This window comes from Teleopsis dalmanni, chromosome X (assembly GCF_002237135.1).
Source record: "Teleopsis dalmanni isolate 2A chromosome X, ASM223713v2, whole genome shotgun sequence".
In the NCBI taxonomy this organism is placed as follows: domain Eukaryota; kingdom Metazoa; phylum Arthropoda; class Insecta; order Diptera; family Diopsidae; genus Teleopsis; species Teleopsis dalmanni.
Genome location: NC_051848.1, coordinates 3,929,826 through 3,955,914, shown reverse-complemented (window position 1 = coordinate 3,955,914; position 26,089 = coordinate 3,929,826). Strand labels below are relative to the sequence as shown.

General features: G+C 28.2%; 3 protein-coding genes across 4 annotated transcripts; 1 reads left to right on the top strand and 2 right to left on the bottom strand.

Annotated features, from left to right (window-relative positions):
- Window positions 1-4,524: 4,524 nt before the first annotated feature.
- On the bottom strand, window positions 4,525-10,685 carry LOC119688580 (protein croquemort). Its single transcript, XM_038103253.1, has 5 exons — window positions 10,557-10,685; window positions 10,193-10,498; window positions 8,412-9,208; window positions 4,869-4,962; window positions 4,525-4,787 (listed from the first exon to the last, which is right to left on the bottom strand). The coding sequence occupies exons 1-5, from the start codon at window positions 10,683-10,685 to the stop codon at window positions 4,626-4,628; spliced, it is 1,488 nt and encodes a 495-aa protein (XP_037959181.1). The 3' UTR covers window positions 4,525-4,625.
- A 1,763-nt stretch (window positions 10,686-12,448) lies between these two features.
- Window positions 12,449-15,977, top strand: LOC119688578. Of its 2 annotated transcripts, XM_038103251.1 has the most exons (3): window positions 12,449-14,615; window positions 14,649-15,754; window positions 15,848-15,977. In XM_038103251.1, exons 1-3 carry the CDS (start codon window positions 12,475-12,477, stop codon window positions 15,883-15,885), a joined length of 3,285 nt encoding a protein of 1,094 aa, XP_037959179.1. In that variant the 5' UTR covers window positions 12,449-12,474; the 3' UTR covers window positions 15,886-15,977. The 2 variants fall into 2 exon arrangements, with proteins under 2 accessions (XP_037959179.1, XP_037959178.1); XM_038103250.1 differs by having other exon boundaries at window positions 12,449-15,754.
- A 6,211-nt stretch (window positions 15,978-22,188) lies between these two features.
- On the bottom strand, window positions 22,189-25,222 carry LOC119688579 (protein croquemort). Its single transcript, XM_038103252.1, has 5 exons — window positions 25,057-25,222; window positions 24,687-24,989; window positions 23,813-24,624; window positions 23,293-23,383; window positions 22,189-22,409 (listed from the first exon to the last, which is right to left on the bottom strand). The coding sequence occupies exons 1-5, from the start codon at window positions 25,183-25,185 to the stop codon at window positions 22,266-22,268; spliced, it is 1,479 nt and encodes a 492-aa protein (XP_037959180.1). The 5' UTR covers window positions 25,186-25,222; the 3' UTR covers window positions 22,189-22,265.
- Window positions 25,223-26,089: the final 867 nt, after the last annotated feature.

Below are 26,089 nucleotides of genomic sequence, written 5' to 3'. Positions count from 1 at the left end.
ATTTGAATAATATGAATAAAATATATTGCTATAATATCTTATACTATGTTACCACGCGGGACTCAAGCAGAAACTATTACCCAATGTTTCTACATTAACTATTTTTGTGATTATACTTTTGAATGTTCTGCGATAGCACAAAACCTTTGTCGGTTGTTGGTACAGGAAATTTCACGAGGAAAGCGGGTTAAGTTCATAACACTTAAGTCATATCTCTTAAGTCTTAAGTCATATCTCTATATAAGTCATATCTATTACACCACTCAGAGATAATTAACTACAGTTGGAGGTCATTCCTATATCAACTAATGAAAAATGCAGGAAGAATTGGATCGATGCTAGTAGAATAATTGTTTTGCACTGAATGGAACTTATACAATCTATATGGGAATCTATATTGGCCAAGGTGAAATAAATGAAGAATTGGAATAGTGCTAGCATAATTATACTGTACTTAAGTGTGGAATCTATTTTAGGCTCACTTAAGAAGTTGAATGCAATTGTTGAAACCTATTATAGGCTTAGGTTTATGTAAGACTTGTACATCAAAGCTCACTTGAGCTCTAATAATGGTCTATTATGATACCAAATTTAAATGTTTTTCGTACTTTCGCAATAATTTTGGTGAAGTTATCTGGGTGTAAGACTTAATGGCAATAAACTGTTTTATTTTTGGTTAAAGTTGATTTTTCTAAAATCATTTCTAAAATATTTTTCAACACAACTTAAATGAATCGCAGTGTTATTATTGTATAAAAGAACTAATCCAAAAAAAAAAATATTTAAAAACACGATACTAAGTTCCTCACTTCAATATGTTTCTTACACTTGCTTAAATATATTAATATTATGCAAATCCGCTAAAGGAATTTTAATTAAAATATTTAAGCATATAATTTTTAATAAACGTTGAAATCTAATAACAATTTTAACAACTTTGAACTTTGCTATTAGCATACATAGGCATATGCCTTTTTACCTCTTCACCACTTATGTATTCCTGGCTGGACTTACTTGGCTACTTGGCTTACTTGGATTTTAGTTTAAATGTAAATCAAAATTATAGTGCAAAGTCTCTGATTTCTGGTAGTAAAGTACAACATTGATGAAAAAAACGTAAGATTGCATGTTTCGCGCATATAAATTGAGTGGTAACAATTCTACATTATGGAATTTTACCAAAACGCCGTACAGTTCCTTCCACAGATACTTTCACTCACACACATAGTCACTCCATAGTCAAGCGCTCGCACACGAACAAAACTCTCGACGGCATATTTGAAAGTAATTCCAGGACAAAGTTAGTCCGAGTCTATAGTATATTAAGCCTCCGCTCTCTGCAAGAGCTATTAACATATTAATAAATTTCGAATTTTGAAAGGTTATACTTTAAGGTAATTTTAGCGCTTCACATAATTTTTGCACTTAACATGGAACACTATAACGGCTAAAGTGTGCTGGCAGGTCGCACATATATGTGAGGCTACTTGCGGGTCGGGTCCTTCATGCCAAATGGCGGCGAAATTATGGCAGCTCATATTTTAAGCTATGCACGCCTACATTTAGGTTTTAAATTATAAAAGACTTTCGCGTGTCGCCATTGTTTAAAAACCTCATAAAAGGAAAATACAAATTGTGATTTTGATTTTTATTAAATTAAAATAAAATTTATTTTATATACTATATATATACTTATTATATTTACTTATATATAGTGTGTTTTAAAAAGCTTTGCACAAATCTTGATGCTTAAGCATATTTTTATTTAATACTAGATTCAGAAGTCAATAAGATACTGAAGTACAATTAATATAATAAAGTGAAAATTAGATTTAAATTAGAAAAATATATTTTTAACAAAAAAAATTTCAAAGTAATCTGACTGCTTTCAGAAATATTATGAGATAACTATCATCAGTGATTTTTAGAAATAATTGTTCATATATAATTTTAAACCATGGATCACATACGGCCCGCGATAATGTTTGTACGGCTCGCGGCATCTACCACAATTACGTACATTTTCTTTTGATGGTAAAACATTATTTTATTTTTATTGTATACCAAATAAATGACATTAAATTAATAAAATTAAATTCAACAATATAACTCTTTTTTTATTTTTATCCAAAACAACTATAAACGTATGTATTTGTTTCTGCAGCCCTCCAATCTGTGCAGTGATTTGTATTGGTTCACGATCTCATCTGATCCCTGACAACCCTGCTGTAGACTATAATACTATTTTATATATTTCTACCAAATAAAAATATTATTTATTTTTTTATTTATTATATTGGTATAAATAAAATATTATAACTGAGGGGGAAAAGAATACTAACATATAATAATATAATATATATAATATATATATATGGGTGTAAATAAAACGTTATAACTTAGGGCGAAAAGAATACTCGCGGTAAACGCTTACGACTCTTCGAATAAATTAAACCTTAAAATTAGAAAACAAATATATTAACTAATGAAAATTATGCCTAATATAACAGAATCGAGCTATAAAATAAAGAGATATATACTGAATATATACTGAAGACATCAAGTGAAAATATTTTAATTGAAGTTAAGATATCAAATAGAGGAAAGGAATTTATAAATAGGTTCTATGTTTTCAAAAACAAGCTGTGGGAAAGGGTATTAAAATAACGTTGCCTTTAATTGAAGAAAACGCGACATTAATTGCTGATATATAGAGGTTATGGTATATGGAACTATTGTAAATGCTGCAGAGATTCAGAAAGGTACCTGTAAGTAATTGTTTGTGGGGGATAAAGGTGTAACCACGTTATATAGTATATTAAAAAAGTGTTATAATGTGCACATACATATATAACACCGGCAGAAGACTATAATAGTCACTGCCGTAAAAGCGCACAGACCATAAAATGACGTTGCCTTTGATTGAAGAAAACGCAATATGAATCGCGGATATCCATATAAGAGGTGTTATAATATACACATTAATTGTTGTATACATATATATAATTATCTGAATAAAGTTTTAACCAACTAACTTACATATATAACAATTTACATATATTTATAGCATTATATAAACACAGTAAATATTTATTTATATCATATACAAATGCATTTGCATTTTTTTTTTTAAATTTTTTTTATATATTTATTTATATTTTATTTATATATTAACACTTTTTTATTTACACATTCACTTATCAGTTGATAAAGTTTTAATTAATATATAATAATTTTTAATTAAAAGTATTTATTTTTTTATTAAATTTTTTTTAGCATAATTTTTATTTTAGTTGTTGTTTTCTTTACAAAAAAACATTAAAATAAATAATACAAGTAATTATAAAATATATTATACAAATTAAAATAAAAATTAAGATCAAGGCCTGAGAAATTATATACAGTAGAATGTTTTTCAACAAATCTTAAAGAATCAATTAAATAATTACATATAATTATTTAAAAAAATTAAACAAAATTTTACAAAAATTTAATCAAAAAAGGGCTTAATAAAACTATTAAAAAAAAAGTGAAAAGTTTATGAAAAATTCATAAAATGAAATAAAAAAAATATATACATAACCCTTATATTTTTAACCACTAAAATATGATTTATACTTATATTTTATATGTATAGAAGTACAATTTTATATACATGTTAAATATTTCTTTATATTATTTTGTTTATTATCAAATTAATTATGTATAATTCTCATTATGTTAGAATATTGTGCACCTCGATTCAACGTGGTTAATCCCATTGTAAATAATATAAAATAATAATAATATAAAATAATAATATAAAATATAAAATATCATAAAAAAAAATTTAAAAGTACTTAAAAAATAATAAATTTACAAGGGGACAAATTTGAAATATATAAGTTTTAGTGGCGTGGCCAGAATTGTGGGAAGAAATATAGAAATCTGCAGGTTCTGTTTTTAGTACCTGTAGATTATAATATTGAAAGGTAATCAGATAAATGGCTATAAAATTATTTTGACGGAAATGGATTAAATAATTTGTTTAAATAATAAAAAAATTTTTTAATTTAAAATTAAAATAATATAAAAAATTAATATTTAAATTTAACTATGAATATAAAAATATAAATAAAATTAAAATTTATTAAATTGAAAAATAAGTAAAAAATAAATAAATAATAAATATATTAATATGTAAAAGTATTAATAAAAGTGTATCAAAAATTTATTTTAACAAAAGCTATATACATATATAAGTAGAAATAAAAATTTCTTTTAAAAAAAAAAAAACTACAATGAAACCTATTAAAATTATTATAAAAAATTCTATGGAAAACATATAAAAAATATAAATACACCTTGGTAAACAAGGCTATATGCCTATGTTAATTAACAAATCTGAATGAGAGATCACTTATGTGCCGCAAAGTGTAGCGCTCAATTAAATACTTATTGATAATAAATTTTTATACATATCACATATTTGTTTTTGTTTTGTGTTTATAATAAATAGTTAACATGTTAATCGTTTTTCCACAACCATTGAGTGCAGTTGTACTGCTTTTAATCGCAATTTCGCTGGAATTTCTTATCGGTTCCATTTTCGAAATATTGACACTACAAATTTATCATATCACAGTTTACGTTTCAGGCGCCGGTGTTTTGACAGTTTCTACGTCTGGCGAGTCATTGCGCCACTTGTGAGTTTTTGTCACCCAAATGCCAGTTGCCAGCATGAGAACGCCTAACGTTGTGAATCCAATTCCAATATATTGACCAGTACTGGATATACTCAATGCGAACTGTAATAAAACAAAATGCATGAGAGATATAGTATTTCATATGTGGATTCATTTCAGTTAACTGATGCAATTGATTTATACCTTTACGGTCTTAAGTATATCATCTGTTATATCTGCTTGAATTTGTACAACAAAGAGTGGTGCATAAAAATCATAGGCAAGATTTCTTAGGAAGCTGGAAAAGATAAAGCATGAGAAATATATGCAATTTGTTAATAGATAAAGTAAATTAATAGATAGATAATAATAAATAAAGTTAAAAAATATTTTATAGATTTCTATCCAATTCCTTTTTTTTCTTTATTAGATTGAATAAAAGGAACTTTGTCAGAGAACTTGAATTTTCAAATTCATGAGGATGAGTTTTGAAAATCGGTTGTTTAAAAGTATGTTTTTGTTTTTCATTATTGAAATCGATTAGGAACTGCTTTCTAGAAGTAGCGATTTAAGTTTATTGTACTCTCTTAATAAATGTTATCTTAATTTCTTTTATAATTAAATATAATTGAATTATAAAATTCGGACATTTTGTACACAGTATATATGTATTATACACAACATATGTTATATTATGTTTCCACTACAGCTAATAATATGTGTCCACTAGCAACGTTTAACCAGTTAATTAACTTGAGATTGCTTGAATTACTTGAATTTCAAGTACCTTAATTGGTCAAACGAAGCTATTGAAAACGTAACTACTTAACATATGTAATTAATTATTATTAAATATTAACTACTAATGTAATTAAGATCCATTGGTATGAACTGATTTGTGCATGTGAAATAGTATATTTTTTTTTGATTTTACATATGAAACATATAAGAAATATTTTCAATTTTGGTAATTTTTACCAAAATAAATTTATTTTTAAGGGTTGCATTCGACATTTTTTACATAAATGAGCTGATTTATTGATAATGAGTTCATTTATATTATAGTAGCAAAACCACCTAAATGAGATAGAGTGAATGTGCTAATAGACATCTTTTATATGCCTAATAATTATTATTAATTATTTATATATCCCTATGGTTAAGTAGGTTATACCCAGATATAAAACAGCTTAATACCATGCTCCCATTGGCTTCATATAGACAATTTTATTCAATAAGGCCGATAATGAAGACAATTTACAATACAATGAGCTTTTATATAAATTAGCTCATTATAAATAAATGAACTCATTTAAGTTAAAAAATGTCGAATGCAATCCTTAAAAATAAATTTATTTTGGTAAAAATTACCAAAATTGAAAATGTTTGTCATATGCTTCGTACGTAAAATTAAAAAAACATACTATTTCACATGCACAAATCAGTTCATACCAATGGATCTTAATTACATTAGTAGTTAATATTTAATAATAATTAATTACATATGTTAAGTAGTTACGTTTTCAATAGCTTCGTTTAACCAATTAGCGTACTCGAAATTCAAGTCATTCAAGCAATCTCAAGTTAATTAACTGGTTTAACGTTGTTAGTGGACACATATTATTAGCTGTAGTGGAAACAGGTAATACATTAAATCAGATAATATTAAATTTTGTTGCTTTTTTCCCTTTAATTTTATAATAGAAATGGGGCATAAGACGAAACCGGGTTTCATTTTTGAAAATATGTTTTTCTGATTAGATATAGAGTAGAGAAAATTAATCTTAATTTTAGTTATTAATTTTTACTAAAAATGTAATTAAATTATTATTATATTATTATTATAATATATATGTTAAGATTAAGTTTAAGGCCGAGTCTGTGAAAGGCCACACATTTCATGTATTGATACGTTGTGGTAAGATGCAGGTTTATACTTTATAGAAGGTGATATTTATATTCATTATGCGAGACCCTACCTGCATTAATATAAACAATTCATTTTCATCGTACATCCGAATTTTTCGGTGTGATTTTCTGATAGTTTTTTTTAAAATTGGTACCTTGGTTTTTGATATAGCTGGGTATCTATATAATGAGAGAAAAATTGCTAATTCAATTTTTTTCTAATGCCTATTATTAATTGCTTCTCGGTGATCATCATTTTGAGGTTTTAGTCTCTTGACTACACATTCAGCAATAACAGTTTAGTTATAAAGGTTATATTATTGCTAAATTCGGTAATACTATCAATACCGAATATAAATAATGTTATATATTATTAACTCGGTTTTGAATAGCTGTAAAGGTTGGTGTTAAGTTTAACTATTAACTACAATTTTTTATCTAGTTTATACTATTCATAAGGAAAAATTAGTATTGCCGTGGATAGTTTATAGAGGAAATGAGCACTTAAATAATTATTTTATATTTATTCACTGACATTGTTATTATAAATATATAATTATTATTGTTTTTATTACTTTCTGTATTAAATATAAATCAAATAAATAAAATATTTTTTTTTAATTAATGACACAAATTAAAAGTGAACGTAATTTTAAAATTAAAAAGAACTTAATAACATATTCACGCCACTGTTTGGCATAATTTAAATTGGACTGAATCTAAAAGCCATTCATAAAAATTGTAAGATTAGTAATATTATTATTATTAAATATCACTAATCTTTTATTGATATAACTATACAAAAAAATGTTGCAAACATGGGAACAAATTTAAAAACAAATAATAAAATTTGGCAATCAGAACTTCATTTATAGATTGCAAATTATCAAAGGTACTTGACATGCACATAAGTTAGTTTTAAAATAAATAATTATTAATTTTTGTTTATTTATTTTTTTTGTTTTGAAAAATTCTTTAAATTTTCGTAAATAAAATAAATGTAAAATTGTGTATATAGATAATAGTAATGCTTTTTTGTGTGTTAATTCTAATATATCATACAAATAATACTCCAAATGTCTGTACATTAAGACAATCGAACACTTTAAAGTTAGAATGCACTTCGAATATCTGGTTGGAATACTACAAGTTTTCGAACATATTTGAACGAATAAAACAAATATGATTTATGTTTGATCTTATGTTATATATATATATATATATATATATAGTATAATACCAAATGCTGAAACATGTCCTCGAACCAACAGTTCAAGGATATTCGAACATTGAAATATTAAAAATTTCGAACAGCTCAAAAAATATTTGAAAAGGTGGTTATAAATGAAGAGCGATTAACATCGGTCAGTTAAATGATGATAAGAATTTTCAAACTCTGATATACGAAGAGTGTTTGCAAAGTTTTTTTTTTTATTTTGCATCACAATTTTATCTTTCCTTGATAGACTTTTTTCAACGATGTTTCAAATTCTTTATAAATATCAACTTGCAACGGATATAACCTCTTTATTTGATACGTATGTAATTATTATTTGTGACTGAACTTTATAGCCAAAGAATAGTCGCTTGAAGATTAGATTTGCTAAATAGGGGGGATTAAAAATTTTAGCCAAACGTAAGTTGGTATATAATGGTTTTCTTTTACAAATAATTGACTTTTTGTGTGGTCTTTGTCATCAAATTTTTTAAATTTTTTAAGAGAGTTAATTACGTTATTTTAATGTTTAAGTACCAACATTTAATAAATACAGGTTAATTATATTCCACAAAAAGATAAAATAAAAAAATAATGATTAGTGTAAAAGAAGAAGTACTTACTCGATATCGTCATTTCGTTCAATAAATAGACTTATCAGAACTTGTCCATTAACATAGAGTGGTGCACCCAATTTTGGTTCCATGATAATTTTTATGCCATGTTTTTCAGCAATTGGCGATAGACCAGTTGTATTCTCTAAATACAAAGGATCTGTCATATAAAAATGAGGATGAGATACAAATACTGGCGCACGTTTAGCAACTGGTGAGAAATCAATTACACCATTTTTAGGGCATTTACGTCCTTCAGTACAGAAACATTTTGTATCTGGTGCAACATAACCACTATCGAAAGTTTGATCTGTAGAAGTGTACACCCAGCCTTCAACTCCACGATAATTAATAACTTCTTGTGGAAACAAATTAATAAAGCGTGAAACATCTGATATAAATATGGAAATAGTGTCATCCCAGCTTTTACCCGGCGCCCAAATATCACCGGTGCTACCATTAATTTTACCACAATCGCCTTTCCAAAAGCCTGTATGTGCTGAACCATTCCAAAGTTTTAGATCACCCAATTGTGAGAGATCATCTTTACCAGTGTGTATTGTAAAACTACCTTCAGCCTCTTTACTGTTGTTACGTCCATAAAACCAAGCAAACTTATTTACATAGATTGGTAATAAAGGTGAGTGCAAACGTTCAACGAAATCCAATAAATGCTCATAAAATCCATGGAATAGCCAATCTATTGCTGAATGGGTCATAGTTAAGGCTCCTCCCTCACGGTTTAGTCCAAAGTTAACAACTTTACGTATAATTTTGTTGAAGCTGAGCGAAAATTTTGAAGCAGCCTGAATAAGGGAATGATTGTTATTATCAAAATTATATATTTAGCAAGCTAAAATAGTAGTATGTACTCTAGTCTCATATATATTATATATATTATATATATATATATATGCATAAAGTTTAATTAAGTTTATGTGTAGATAATGAAATATATCTGAGTCATGACTTATGTATATATATATATATATATATATTATGTATTTTATACATTATTTTATATATTATATATTACATTTTATATATGCAAAAATACAAAAAATACAAACAAAATCAAATGGTTTAATACTCCGTACAAATATGGATACAAAGGTTAATATACCACTACACCAGTGTTTCCCAATGTGGGGCAATTGCCCGCCATAGGGTGCAATTAGTTTGATAAGGGCACTATTTGAATTTACGCCTATGTAACCGTTGTTAACTTTTTAACAACGCTGACTAGGAAGACTAGCCGTTTCCGAAATATATATAAATATAAATGAGAACAATTTTGTTTACGGGGACTGTATAAGACACGCTTCTTGTAGGTATATGCTAGGGTGGTGAAGAAAATAGTTGAGAAGCCCTGCTTTATATAAATATCTATTCACAAAATAAAAACAGTTATGTTTAGCTGTTTTAACTCAGTGTAAATATGTAATAGCAAAAAAAAGATAGACTAAGTAATACGTTAGTTCATGATGGAAAAGAAAAAGATTGCAAAAATTTAGATAAAAATTTTTAAACATATATTAGGGGTATTCTCACCGAAGTCGGTAATTCGGTACTCGATATATATATATATATATATATATGTATTTAGTTTTATTTTTTTTTTTGGATATCTGAAATTATGTTTTGTGACATAGCTTACAAAGTAGTGCAATTTTTACAACAGTTACCTTTTTTTATATATTTTAATTTTTTTATATTTTTAATAATATCACTTAAAATATGAAATTGTTTTTCATTTTAAAAATCAACGCTGCAACATTTATCATACTTACCATCGTTGGAAAATGTGGAGTTGTAATCATATCATCTAGAGAACCATTTGATTTTTCAGCATCAAAATACCAATTCCGAAGTCCAAAGAAAGTAACCGTATTGTTCTCATCGTGCCACTTTAAATCCTGTTTAATTTTAGTATCTCTGAAATAATAAGGACCAACTTCTTCGAAATGTGGTCTTACATCTGGATTATAGGCTTGATCCGGATTTGTCCAATTGTACAAATAAAAATTCATGTACAGAGGTATGGGCGTAACTTCCCATTTGTTGAATGTATACGAACCTGGTGATAAAGGTAACATCTGCAATATATTTTAAATTCAGTTGCAGTTTCAGATAGAACATTTTGACATATCAAACCGAGTTAATTATTGTGTTGGATATATGCGGCCAAGCGGCGATTAACACTATTCCAATCACTAGGAACAATGTACCCAATGTGAAAACCCATATTTTCTGTTGTCTAACACTGCAGCAATTACAACACATTTTTTATTATTAACTTGTTTTGTTCTTAAAGGACTATTTCAAATAAGGATTATTAATTTAATGAAAACTTAATTAGATATTTGTGAAGCCTCAGTTGATTTTGTGCAGTCTACACTCTTTTTTGCACTATTTATTACGTTTGCATACTACGAAAATTTTGTTTGGATTTTGGTAGTTCCAGATTAGATTTGTAGTATTTATTTTTGCAAATTATTTCCATATGAGTATTTTAATATATCAGCTAAAGTATTTATTTACTTTTCTTCAACGGGAAAATTTAGATAATGAGCTTAACTTTTTCTATAATTACTTTATTAGATTGGGCAGATTGGGGAGTACTAAAATTATAAGCCGTACGCGCACTTTAGCTTGTTTGGTTTGCAATTAAATTAACTGATAAGAGAATGATAGCTTCGTGGGGTCTCGGAAGTGTGCAAATAGTTTATTTTGTAGAAGAGATTGTGTCCAGATTGCGATTGGACTTAACCGAATGATAAAGCAATTCGATAATGTCGGGTTTATTTGGACTTAGTGAAATAAATTTTTATAGAAGAATTAATAAATATTAAACCCAAATTGATGTAAATAACAAAAAATATATTAACTTCATAAAAATATAATTTTTCTAAATCAACTTTTAATCATTTATCTTGTATTTTTCTAGGAGCTCAAAATTTAATATACTGAAAATTCAATCATTAACTGGATTCTTTAAATTGTTTTTAAAAGCTTTACATAAGAATAATTGGATTATACAAATACCTGATTTCAAAGGTCAAAAATATTTCAAGTTTAATATAAAATTATAATTTAATGAATTATGTATTTTTGAACAAGTTAATTGGTCACACAAATTTTCAAATTATTTTTAATAAAATTTGTTTAATTATCACCAATATTTTAACTATAATCTCTAGTCATCTTCAGGGTATAAGAAGAAGCTTTACCATATGCTTTACCACATTTGTGTTTTTTTTTGTTTTTTGACAGTAGGTGGAAGCATCGAGAGCCAGCCACCGTGTGAGACTTGAACCCACTAATCCAGCTCTTAGCATGAATGGAGAAGATATCCACAGCATTGTGAAAACTTCATTCCAGTAATCAGGGGAGAGAGGAAAAAAATAAGCTTAGTACCTAGCAGGCTAGATTCATCTAAGCCAGAAAGCGAGGGCGTACATTAGGGAAATTGGTTTATGAAGAAGGGGGTGGGGTTAGAGCAGATTAGCAGGGGCGAGGTTAGCGGTAAACTTTGTGACTAGGGTCACGAAAACCGCGGTTATATTGGGGAATCAAGTGGATGTTACGGTCCCACTCATCGAGGTAGTGGAACAGGTATTGGGGAAGTTTAGAGCGCAAGACTAGAGCAAGATCTTCAGGAAGGGTTATAGGAATAGAGACGTCAGGCGAGAGGTCGTGGAGGCGGGTAAGGTACCTACGAGCAAGTGTCAAAAGGTACTTGTCAATGCGAGTGATCTTGGCATTGTCGTGAAGGACAGAGATGGAGAAGTGCTTGCCGTTAGGATTGCGATATTTGTGTTTGCTTTGTTCTTCCCTATTAAATATAATCAAACACTTGATATAATTAAAAAATGCATAAAATTGTTGTTTCCTTAAAAACCAAAATATTTTAAAATAGATTGCTTTGAATATTAAAAAAAAAATATAATTTCTTCAAAGTTCAAACTAAATTTACATTTAAAAAAATTTATATTGACAGGATAAATATTTGAGCGTTTTATATTTCATTTCGATCCTATATTTTTATTTTTATTTTCTGGATCTGTATTTTATGAGAATTTTAGCAATGGCTCGAAAGAATATTAAAAAAAGTACTTATACAGTTAATTCTGTCTTGAAGGAACGCATAAATGTGGACAAATATAGACAAGAAATGACTGCGGCATGGATTAATGATATTCCTGATGATGCTCTACCAGTGGAAGATGTGGAAGATTTTGATGAACGATTTAAAAAGGAATATGCTAATAAAGAAGGCCCTTCTTCACTTCGAGGAATAATAGAAAAATACAAAAAATTACCACTTGATGTAAAACTTAAACCTGTAAGTGCATTACCAAAGGGTTCAAAAGAATCAGTATCGGTTGAAAATATTGGTATTTCTAAGTCACAAAATTTACCAAAACAAAAAGCTGTTGATCTTGAAAAACAAAGCGTTTTAAAAAATAACGTCCAGTCTAATATAATAAAGAAATTGAAAGAATTCGAGAAGTCTGTATTATCGCAGGCATTTAAGAACTTGCAAGATAATCCATATTCATCAACATCAACTCTGCAATCACAAAGTACACAGATAGGTTTTCCATTGAAGGCACAGCCGAATTCACCTTCATCACCAGCTAAGACGAAGTATGATACTCAGATATTATTCCAAAGATCCAAAATTTACAAGTATGGTGATACAATTCCGGATACCATGCCAGAATTCAAAAATTTTGTGGGTCCTCAAAATGCAAGAACCAATGTGAAAATTGTGAAGAAACATCAAAGCATAGCAGTAGGGTCAGGAAATATGAATAAGTTACAAAGTGTTACGGTAGGTGCTAAAAAAACCAAAAACATACACGGCAATTTCACTGGATCTAGAAATGCGCAAAAACTGCAAGAGGCATTATTTGGAACGAATAATGTGCACAAATTGCAAGAATCTTCGATTGAATCGAAAAATGTACACAAATTGCATGATCTCTTGCCTGAATCCAGACGTGCGCATAAATTGCACGGTGCTTCGATTGAACTTAAAAATGTGCATAAATTACAAGATGCATCTATCGAACCGAAAAATGTGCATAAATCGCAAGATCTCTTGTCTCGATCCAGGCGTATGCATAAAATGCACGGTGCTTCGATCGATATTAAAAATGTGCATAAATTACAAGACGCTTCGATCGAACCAAAAAGTGTACCTAAATTACAAGATATTTCGTCAGGACCCAGTACTGTGAATAAAATAAAAAAAACTTTTATTGGACCAAAAAATATCTGTGGATCTGAAAATATACATAAAAGTCAAGAAAGCGTTACAAAACCTACAAATTTAAATAATTTGCAAGATACTTTAATAGCATCTAAGAGTATGTATATAAAGGAAACTGCCTTCACAGGAGGTAAAAATGTGAATAAAACTGGAAACACCTTGTTGGAGCCCATCCATTCACATAAACTGCAAAACAATTTATTAGAAACTAAAAATAAATTACATGATACCTTGAGAGAACCTAGAAACGTGAAAAAAGTTTCTGATTTCGTGAGGGAATACCAAAATTTAAATGAATCGAAATTAACACCGTTGGACCAAAAATATGGAAAACAAGTACTAAAAACTGAATTTGAAGCAATAAATAAAAATAATTTGCAAGATGTTGTGATGGAATCCAAAAAAGTAAAGATGATTCCAAATGTTGTAGTAAAATCTAACAACAAACATCTTCCTCAACAATCCGCTTTAGGCTCTCGTAATGTGAATAATTTAGAAGATGTTGAAAAAGCATCCAAAATTATGAATAAACGTGAAAGCAACCATGTGGTTCCAATGAACGTAAAAAAAGTTCCACTTCACATAAATCCGAATAAAGGTGAGAAAAGTACGATAGATCTAGGAAATGTAAAGATAGTTCAAAATACTATAAATGAAGATACCTTTAAAAATGCTGAGAAAAGAACAATAAATGTCAAAAAAATTGAAAAGGATAAGTTTGTTTCTGGGAACGTAAATAAAATGAAAAATATAGTTGTAGTTGATAAAAAACCACAAGTTCCCTTAATACCTCAGACAAATCTGAATAAACGCGATGAACCTAAGACAAATCCGAGATATGTGAAGAAAGTTCAAAACACCATTAACTTTGCTTTAGATAATGCTGAGAAACCAAAAATAAATGTAAAGAAAGTAGAAGACCGTAAGTTTGTATCTGGAAACGCAGATAAAATAAAAGAAGTGGCTGTTGGTGATAAAAACCATCAAGTTTCATTAATACCTTTGCCAAGTCTGAATAAGCGGGAACAACCTAAGACCGATCCAAAAAATGTAAAGAAAGTGCAAAATACCATTAATGAAATTTCTTTAAAAAGTGCTGAGAAGCAAACAATAGATGTGAAAAACGTAGAGGAAACTAAGTTTGTATTTGGAAATGCAAATAAAATAAAAGAAAAGGTTGTAGATAATAAAAAACGAGAAGTTGCCTTGATAGATGCAACAAATGCAGTGAAGAAACTTCAAATGGAAAACGCTGAAATCGTCAGTAAGCTTCACAATATTATGGCTGAATCCATCTTAGGTTCAAGACTTGTAAGAAAATCTCAAAAGGGTGCGACCAAAGATAAAAATGTAAATCGACTTACTGGTGGCATAACTCCGTCAAAAATGACAAGAACACTTCAAGATGTCTTAACAACTAAATCTCAAGATATTCCGCTAACAAGGAAATCCAATAATGGCGTCGGGACAAAAAATAAATTGGACTACATGCACATTTTAGAGAAACGTAATTTAGGTGTAAGTGGATTTTCTGCACCTTACAAAAAAAGCTATCACCAATATGATTTGATTGGGAAAATCTCAAGTGAAACTAATGAGGTTTCGAAACCAAATCGCGTATTTAATTCAAAAACCTCAGCAATTTGTAATATTTCTCCTAACATAAAGAGTTCCAAAAAAAAACCAACAGCTATGGGATTTAAAGAAATTTATTCGACTAAGTTGACTGCAAAGCCATCAAATAAAAAACCAGGAACAATGACCAATTCATCAAAGGAAGCAACTAAAGTATTATTAAGAAATAAGAGTAAAGTCGATAAAAACGTTAAATCTAAGCAATTAATTAACAAAACTAATAATACATCACCTGTTGTGAATTTTCCACATGTCGTAGGTCAACCTATAAATAAGCAGAAGCCGACAACTCTCATTACTGGTGCAGTAAAAAAAGCTGAAAACCCAAAAACAAAGAACTCTCTGAAGTCAAGACTACTACAAAATTCTTCAGTAAAGAATAAAAATGATAAATACTTGGAAATTCAACAATCTTTAAAGAAGATTACGCTTTCCAGTGGTAAATAATAATCATTAAAATTTGTTTTTAATTATATTTAATATTACTTATTAATACAAATTATTTATATATATAATCTTTTTTCGAACAAAGCTCCCAAATTTCAAGCGACTAAAAAGAAAAAACTTTGAAAAATTGATGCATTCGTCCATAGTACACCATAGGAATATGTACGAAACCTTAAATGATGAAATAGGATGCAGAGGTATCAACATTGGATGAAATTGACTTAGAAAAGGTCAAATAAATTTTATTGATTTTGTGATTTATTTTGTATTGTATTATGTTTAATTTTAATAAAAAAAAATGAAAAAAAATACGTGAATTCATTTTATTTATATTATATTTATTTGTCATATATATATATCAGCTGTATTAAAAACATAACTATATCATAATTAAGATCTTTCTGAAAAAGACTTTAGTCTTGGAAAAGCAATGTCATTTTTTCAATACCTAAAACACGTCATTTCTTTTTGAATGAAGTATTGGGGTTTGCAAAATCTTGATCCTCTACCTTATCATAGAATATATACCCAAAAAGCAACTACTAAATACTTTAAAGTTTATCCTATCTTTTTAATAAAATGTTTGCCTTGTTGGCCTTATTGGAATTTGAATCTTCAATCTAACAGTTAAATAAGGCTCTGTCCCATATTCATTAAGGATGATAAAATGGATTGTGCATAATACAGATGAATATACTTGTATATAGTGTAAAAAATCATAAAACCAATAAAATTACCAATATTTATACTATCAATAAATATGATTTAAAATATATAGTAGCATAGAACTAAGATTTTGCGATGGCAGTGGCATTTGAAAAGGGATACAGATTCATCAACTCTGATTGTAAACAACGGATAATAGGCTTAGTATTGATGAGTCGATCACTCTCTTATGACTGTTTTGATACAAAATAAGTAATCTGACACTTGAGTAATTTTGTACTTTTAGATTTAAATGTTGATGGATTAACAGAAATTACCCAATATTGAATTGTCTGGCTTACATATGCCAGACAATAAAAGATATATAGCATTAAAAATTTCTTAAATAATTGAAACGTTTCAAATCACCATTAATAATAAAAAGCGAAACACGTATTAAAATCGACAGATAAATAAAATGGTTCTTCCAGTTACTGGCACCAATACTGCTTAAAAAATAGTTATATACAAGACCTTAGTCTATGTATGGGTTTGAAATTCATAGCTTATAGAAACAAGTTTATGATCTTTTTTAGAGGAAATGATTCAATGAGATAAAATGATGATGAAGATGGAATAAGTTACCACAACGAGCTGTTATACAGTAGGGCTATTATTATAAGGTACATTAAAAGACAAAAACTAAAAGGGGCTGGTTGCCAAAAAAAATAAAGAAAAATGATTTTAAGCAGAGACAGTAAGGGTCTAACACTCTATCTGAATGTCTATTTTTAATGCCAAAAAAGAATAAATGAGGGACTGTAAGATCTATTAAACATCGTACAAGAAAAAAAAGGAAAAACAATTTTAAAATAAGCAAGGGTCTTACACTCTGCCTAAATTATTATGTCAAAGAAAATAAATGAAGAACTGTAAGACCTAATAATCACCGTATACACCACATGAACAGTTATGCCAAGAATAATAAACAAAAACGATTTTTGGTATAGACAGTAAAAGGGTCCTACTCTCTGTCTGGACAGTTATACCAACGAAAATAAATGTTGACATTAAGAACTATATATTGTACACGCTACATGGACAGGCATGTCGAGAAAAAAGACGAAAAACGATTCTAATAAATGTTTGCTCTTATTTCATTGGAACTGACTGAAATATTTCTTATCTTCGTTTTATACAATAAAATCTAGTACTTCACCCCAGAGGCATACTGCTTATTATTTGTATTTCCAGTTTACATTCAAATGAGATATTAATTCCCTCATCAATAAGTAAAGTTACTTAGCTTGAATAAAAACCTTACTGATTTTATATATTCTCAAGTAAAAGAGAATATATTCTGATTTTATTTTTTAATTTTATTTTTTCCAAAAAAAAATTTTTCTGTATTTAAAGTTATTTACCGTAGCTGTGATAGCTTATCTACACCATCTACTGACGCAAAATTTATTCCGAAGTCAATGTATTTATTTATTTCCAGAAAATAAGATTTGTAAAATATTTAATCTATCAAATTTAGCGAATTTCTTCAATAATCTCGATATGTTTTCATATAGTTTTTATTTATATCTCATATTTTACAAAATTGTGAATGTTATCAGTAAGAAAAATCACGAACGTTTTTGAAAGATTGATGCTGAAGGTCTCACTGATATAAACTAAATGATCCAATCTAAGTTACCATTTCAATGGGCATAAAATTACTTAAAGGTAATTATGTGTATAACAGCATATGTGAAGGATACGAGTTAATCTTTATTCCTAAATAATAATTAAAATAAGTTTCTAAAAATAAATGTTAGAAACATAATTTTAGTTTTCTTCCTCGTACTCTCTCTTGACTCGGCAACACTCATAATACTCCAATTTCGATCTGCACTTTAATATGGTGCTGTTCTTATAAAGTTATTGAATATTATTCCCTTTTCGCATGTTTCTCTTAAACTGATTATTATGAAACTGATTATTATTTTAGTAAAACTTGAAAACATTGTATATTAAATTTGAATCCTGATATCATGATTAAGTTTGTTGTCTGAATAACTAATAATACATGGCCATGCTCTCCCACACGTATGTGTATAATATGAACATAACTGATTTCATGGGTCTTTCAGCAAATGTATGTCCTCTCAATACTCTTGTACGTAGTTGTTTCCTATGTTGTACTCAGAAAAATCACCGTAAAAAATTTCATTCTTGATGCTTTTGGACTTGGTCAACTTAGAATTGTTTATTCACCCACATATTCAAAGGAGACAGGAAGAATATTTTGCAATTATCTAAAAATGTTAAAGAAACTGGTTTCGGATTTAGCGCGTAAATATACCATATTCTACACAATTGTTGAGTATACCCTTAAACCATCTGTGAAAAAACACAGATTAGAAATACCGAAAAAGTTTAACATTTTAGAGCAGCAGTCGCAGAATTGTCCGTCGTTTTTTGTTTTTGCTGAGCGTAATATTCAATGAATATCTCTTAACAGTGACAGGGACCCAGTGTAGAGATTAAAACCAATACAAAAATGTCAACTAGACTGATTTTGCCAAACATTTGTTTCTGCGATTTAACATTATGAAAATGGGCTGGAAATTGTTATTTCGCCGTGGACAAGGACCATTGCGGGGGTTTTATTTACGCCGTGATCCTTAACTTGTATATATATACATATATTATATATATATATTATATATATATATATATATATATATATATATATATATATATATTTATGTATATGTTAATGTATATTTATATGTATTTAGGGTATGTCTGTCAGGGTACAATACATCCATGATTTGGAAAGAAATTAGTAATTATGATAGAGTTGTTTAAGTATTAACTATTTTTGTTTGTTATTTAAATTTTGCCATATATTATATGGAGATTAATTATATTAAAAAATTTTATATATAAAAAATCAAATATTCACATATTTTTAGGCATTTATTACTAAGAGCTTTTTTAAGAAATTTGTAGGTATGCATTTTTTTATTACCGCTAAAAGTATTTATATGTTACTATTGATAATTAAAAATATTTAATTCAATTTTTTATTTATTTTTCGAAATTGCAAAAAGAAAAATTTTGGGCACACTTCAACAGTCACATCAAATAAAAATAACTTAAAAATCATTGTAGGATTCAGGGACCAAAAGTAATAGTTATTTCAAAATTTTTTTTATGAAAAAAAGCAGCAACTAAAAGTTGTGTGAAAACGTATTTAAGTATATAGTTATCATTCTAACAACTTTTATGCTTAATATTATGCATGCTTTTTATATATGAACATTTTAAAATAAAACTCAAAAAAAAAAAAATTAAATTTGCTTTATATTATATTCCTCAAAAATAATTATTTTATGTACTTTTTATTTTTTTCGCGCACAAGTAACTCTTAAAATTCAGCTTTTTATTTTAAAACGCACAAACAACTGTTACTTTTGCGTTATAAATATAAAAATCATGAATAACTGGCACTGGCTTGCCGAATATTTTTAAAACAAAAATTTAAAATGCATTTTTTTTTAGGATTCCTAAGACCGGCAAAAAGTGTGAATATTTCCTTTATTGATATACACTAGAGCAAAGGGCATGACATTACCAAATAATTAAGGAGAGTATAAGTGAATGATATCTTGCTCAGCACTGGTTAATGAATAAAAGAAATAGCTAAATAGGCATCTCCTCATATCGGGTAAAAAAGAAGACTCGCTAAAGTAGGTTCGATACTACAATTTCGAGAATTTCGAGTATTTTGGTTCAAGATATGAGTAATTATCGAAGATATTTTTTAAAATTAACTTTATTTTTTTATAACTTCTTATAATATTTTTTTGTTAAATATAAAAAATAATTCTATGTTATTTATTATTATTACATTTCTTAGTAAAAGATTAGATTTTATTCATTACAATACTTAATTCAAATAAATTACATTTATAATTACCTATGTTGGATAGTCGAAAATAAACATTTTGTTAAAAAAAAAAAATAAATAAAATGCATTATTGATAAGAATTTAAAAATATTCTTTATTTGATTACTTAATTTTAAACTTATCAATTTAATCTTAAAAAGTTCTGAAAGTCTTTTTTTAACAACAAAGCCATATCAGTATGGGCTGTTAGGGCGTTTAAGTTGTTTCCTATTGACTTGTGGCGTGTGAGTCAAATAGGCTACCGATATAGATAAGATACTACATTATCTATAAAATAAATCCATACATATGTATGTGCGTTATGCAGAATAGTTTATCGAATGATAATTTCCTCATATAAGCAAACATAATTTTGCAATTAGTTCATGTGAACATATGAAAATTATTGTTAAAGAAATAAAAATAAAAAAAACTATAGTTTATTATATCAATAATAATTAAATTAATAAATTTAAAAATAAAAAAGTTTAATTTTAAATTTTAAAAAATCATATATACATTTAGGAATTTTAATTTTTAATAATAATATAATTATATTATTTATAATAATAATTATATTATTTATTTATGTTATTTCCTTTTCATATATAATTTTTGAAGAATTTCGTTTTAAAAGTAAATAAAAATAGATATTTTTTATATTGAAGCTATTTAAGCCAGTGCACTTCAACACTTTTATTCTTTATTAACTCGAGATATCATCAAATCCCTTATTTACGCCTTGACTGGATTATTGTTTATCACTTCATCAGACTAAGCAATAATTAACCTCAGATCTGCATACCTCCCCGAGGAGCCTGTAACCCTTCTGAGATTCAATAACGCGGTGTTGGTCAGTCTGTCAGTTTTCGCAAATAATTTCGTGGCTATATCCTATATGTATTTTTGATCGGTTCAATCAATTATGATAATTTTTTTAAAAATATTTTTTGTCATAAAAATAGATTTGAAAATATATGTAATGTTGTACGTTGTTTTTGTGAATTTTTATTTGGTGACATATTCAATAAATTAAGAATATGAACTTGAACCAGTCCTCTGATAATATAGGCGTTTAGTTTTTAAATTATAATTGCTAATACGGATAAAGATTGTCTTCAGTAAAGAGAATGTAGTATTCAGTACTTAAGTGTCTATTCACTGATATATATTGATTAGCACGCAGATCTCTCTGCAAGTCCATTCAATCGATACTCGTTTTGAGCACTTGGAATTGGTGTACCGAAGGCGTTCGAGTATGATTTTGGGAGCTTTGCTATAAGTGATGATGTTTAGCCCTTCTTCTTGTTGGCTTATGAAGCCAATGAATAGTTTAATTTTGGGACTAAACTTGTGACTACTTGAAGGCTGGTAACGGTAATGAAATGTTTGTATCTCTTAAGCTAGGTTGCAGCTGGATCAATAGTTTTTCTGGGAGAAGTTTTTGTCGAAAATAATGTTTAAGTATTTCAGAGTGTTTTCCCATTCTATGAGAGTGTAATTGACGCGAAATGTGGGCATATGTGATTATGCTTTGTAATAATAAAAATCACTTTTCTTTTCCCATGATCACATATCGTACTTACATTGAATGATGCAAAAAGAATAACATACAGTGTTGTTGGTCTATTAGTACTTACGTTATTTTTTTTAGACAAAAGTATTGTATAGTCTTTAGAAAAAGTCACTTATAATTATAGTAAATTTTTATTTTTATGTTAATATATTAATAAATTACTTTAAATAAAATATAAAAAAATGTTGATTACTATTACTAATTACATTTTTAATTTATATGCCTCTGCATACGTTATAATAATAAACATGTATAAAAATTAAGAAACATTTTTGCACACATGCATATATTTTGATACTTATATATCATAATATTTAAGAATCATATTAAACAATTTAATTATATATCTTTATCAATTTTTGGTTCATGTCTATACCACTTGTTAGCACAACTTAGGTATATGCCTATAATAATGAGTACCACACCTATTCCAAGAATGCCATAACCAACGTAGCGTGTTATACTTGGAAGGTTCAAAGCCAACTGAAATATAAAAACAAAGTTTTGAGATAAAAATTTTGTTGTAATAAATATATTATATATATATTGTATTATATGATATATTATATATTAAAGTGCTTAAAAGTAAAAGCAAATAGTTGTTGCTGTAACCCGTTGGGACCTGCAAGCATATGACATGAAAGGATTTACAACACGATTACATTGGTGGGGAATTGTATGGGTAGTGGTTGGTAGTGATGAAGAGGGGAATGAGAATAAGGGGTGGATTGGTTGGGTGGGATTTAATTGAACATTATTCCAGGTCCAAATGGAGAAACTTAGCCACTTCAATGGGACGGGACTTTATAAAGTAATTAGTAGACCTTTGTTATGAATCTAAAATTTTTTGTAATAATCAAAAAATTCTTGCCGATCTAAAAATCGGCAGAGTGAATATTCTTAATGATTTTGTAGCTATTATATTTTGAGCATATTATGTTATTAATTACTGTACGATTACTATTAGTTTTTTATTATGAAGAAATTGTAGTATGGGAAACAGTGAATACAAAATTTAAGGAAACTAGGCGAAGTAAACATGATTTTGTGGCTTCATGTCTGAATATCTTTTGGTAAAATTCTTGAATATTCTTTATAAAAAAAATGTTGCTTTCCAAACAAAATGTAATGTTGATTGAAGGTAACGGAAGTAATACGATTTAATTTTACATAACTTTAAATTATTATTTTTAGAGCTCTGTTTAAAAATATATAATAATGACAATCAACAAATTTCAGGTTAAAGTTGAAATCATAATTTTTTATCAAATAGATATGAGCTAAACAAATACTTCAGGAGTTGATTCAATTAGTATATAAATATTATAAGTTTCATTTTCCACATTATAAAAATATCATTACTTACCCTAAGTTCCTTAGCCAAATCTTCACTGATAATGGCTTTGCTGGACGAAACAAATAACGGCGCATAAAACTCTGGTACGTTTTTTAAAATGCTGTAAAAAAGTATAAATGAAATAAAATATTATAAATATATCTCCAACTCTTAAGCCATTCATAATCATGTTGTATAAGTATAGGAAAAAATATACCGACTCTACTCCCTACTCTACTCATCATAAACCCTACTCTCATCATAAACCGAGACTGTGTCAAGTGTTTATACACAAAGGTATAAAGTGTATTAAAACCTTAAAAACGATTACAAGTCCATATATATTCTTAAAATTTCTGTCCATTATTTTATTTAATTTTTTTGGTTGAACCAAAAATTTTAGTTAATTTAAATTTTTCGCAAATATCTCAGAATTTATTTAATATTTTGTTGAGGTAAAATTTGTTCAAAGGAACTTTAAAAATTTTATATTAAATAAAAATATATCTTAAAAACTTCAAAAATTTGAATATGTATGGAATCCACTTACGTGATATCGGTGTCCTTTTGTACCAACAAACTAACTTGAACTGCTGCATTTACTTGTAATGGTACACCCAATTTCCTTTCCATTATTATAAAGAAATTATCTCTTTCAAAATCAGAAAATAAGCCTGATACTGTGTCATTGTAACTGGGATCAGCATGCATGAAATTAGGATGGGACAAAAACATAGGTGCACCATCGGCACATGGTCCCAGATCTGTAACACCAGTTTTAGGACAATTATCCGGAGCTTTGTCAGCAGGGCAATAACATTCCATATTTGGATTGAGTTGTCCATTATCATAAGTATCTGCCTTAGTCTCATATTTCATGCCCTCAATACCATTAATGGTGACCATCTCACCAGTGGGTACGAGATTAAGTATACGGCAAGTATCCGTTATATAAATGGTGATATATTTATCTGCTGGAATATTTGGTACAAATAGATCAGCAGTGCTACCATTTAAACGTCCACATTCACCTTCATAGAAACCTGTGTGATTCATTCCATTCCAGAATTTAATTTCACCCATTTGTGTTAAATCATCCTGACCGGTGTGTATGGTGAAAAGACCCTCAAATTCTTTTGTACCATTGCGATCTAAGAACCAAGCGAATTCATTTGATGTTATTTTCTCCGTCTCCGAAGTATTTTGTTTCATAGCAAAATCCAGAAACTCATCATAAAATCCATCGAATAACCATTCACCAGCGGTGTGGGTTTGATATAGCGCACCTCCATTATTATTAAGGGCTAAATTGAATGCGATTTTTACAAGTATGTTTCTATCGCGGATAGCATGAGAGGCAGCCTCAAAATTAAAGGGGTATTATACATTTTTATTGTGAAAAATAAAATACTTGTGTTACTCACTATAGATGGTAAATGCGGAGCAGTAATCAAATCATCTTGTTTACCAACCGTTAATTCAGGCTCATAGTACCAAACTCGTTTACCGTAAAAAGAAACTGTCTTATTTGCATGCCATACGATATCTTCCTTGGTTTTGACCTCACGATACACGTAAGGACCGACTTGCTGAAAATGTGGCTTCACTCCAGATATTTGTACTTCTCTCGCATTAGTCCAATTAAATAGATACATATGAAGGTAGACTGGTATTGGCGTAACACTCCATTTGTCATATGTCTTAGAACCTGGCGCCAAGGGCAGTGACTTTCATTTACATAGAAATGAAATAATTTAAGTTGTATATACAATGCCAAGGATATTGCTTGCTTACATTAAGTACAATATTATCCACCCATTTGGGTACCCAAACAATATTGATAATTGCTCCAATTATGAACATAATTCCTAAACCGAAAACCCAGCATTTTTGCTGAGTGACACTGCAACAGCGGCAGCACATTTTAACACCTGTGATGTCTGACTGAAATTGTTAGCGATTATCGATATCTTTAAGTCTTTAAGTCAAGGCCTCTAATCGAAGTGCATAACCACACATAATTCTAAATGATTGCTTAATTACTTAACAATAGCAGCGATAAGAATTGGTAAGTGATTAACCTAATCTCTTTATTTTTTACACAAAGCATCGAAATATTTTAAATTTAAGGTGTAATCGGAAAATAATTTCAGTACTGAATAATTTGTTTAACAATCAACTACAAAATCAATTTTACTACATCTATTAATAAACATTCCAATTTTTATAGATTTTAAATAATTCAACCAATCGGTGAAGTAACCAGGATTATGCCAATAGGGGTACTGGAAAATATTTCTTTTTTGTCATTATTTTACAGTGTATTATCTGTAGGTTATGTGTGTTGCCAAGCGGGGATTTATTTCTATATCACTCCATGGCTACGCCACTGCAACTAATTCACAATTGCAACAGCGTAATTATTTCATTTGTCACACCATCGATTTATCGTTTCTAGTTACTAAGATCGTCAATTACATTTTAATCTACAAGTTTTAATAGATCTACAAGTATAACTAATCAGCTAATCAAGTCTTATCAAAGCCAGACAAAGCAATCAAGTATCGATAATATTGTTTATGTTGACTAAATGCATTTTATTTACCTCTTACTAATTCAATTAGAAATTTTACCCATAGTGTTAATATATTAAATATAGAATATATTCAAAGAAACCCCCTGTCTAAAGAGCATTAATTGTAAGAGCAAAGGACATTTAAACTTAAGATACTTCGGATGAAGACTCGACTTATTTTGTATACCTAAGTGTGTTTTCAATAATTCTCATATTTTGCTCATATAGAAATACATTTCAATAAATGGATAA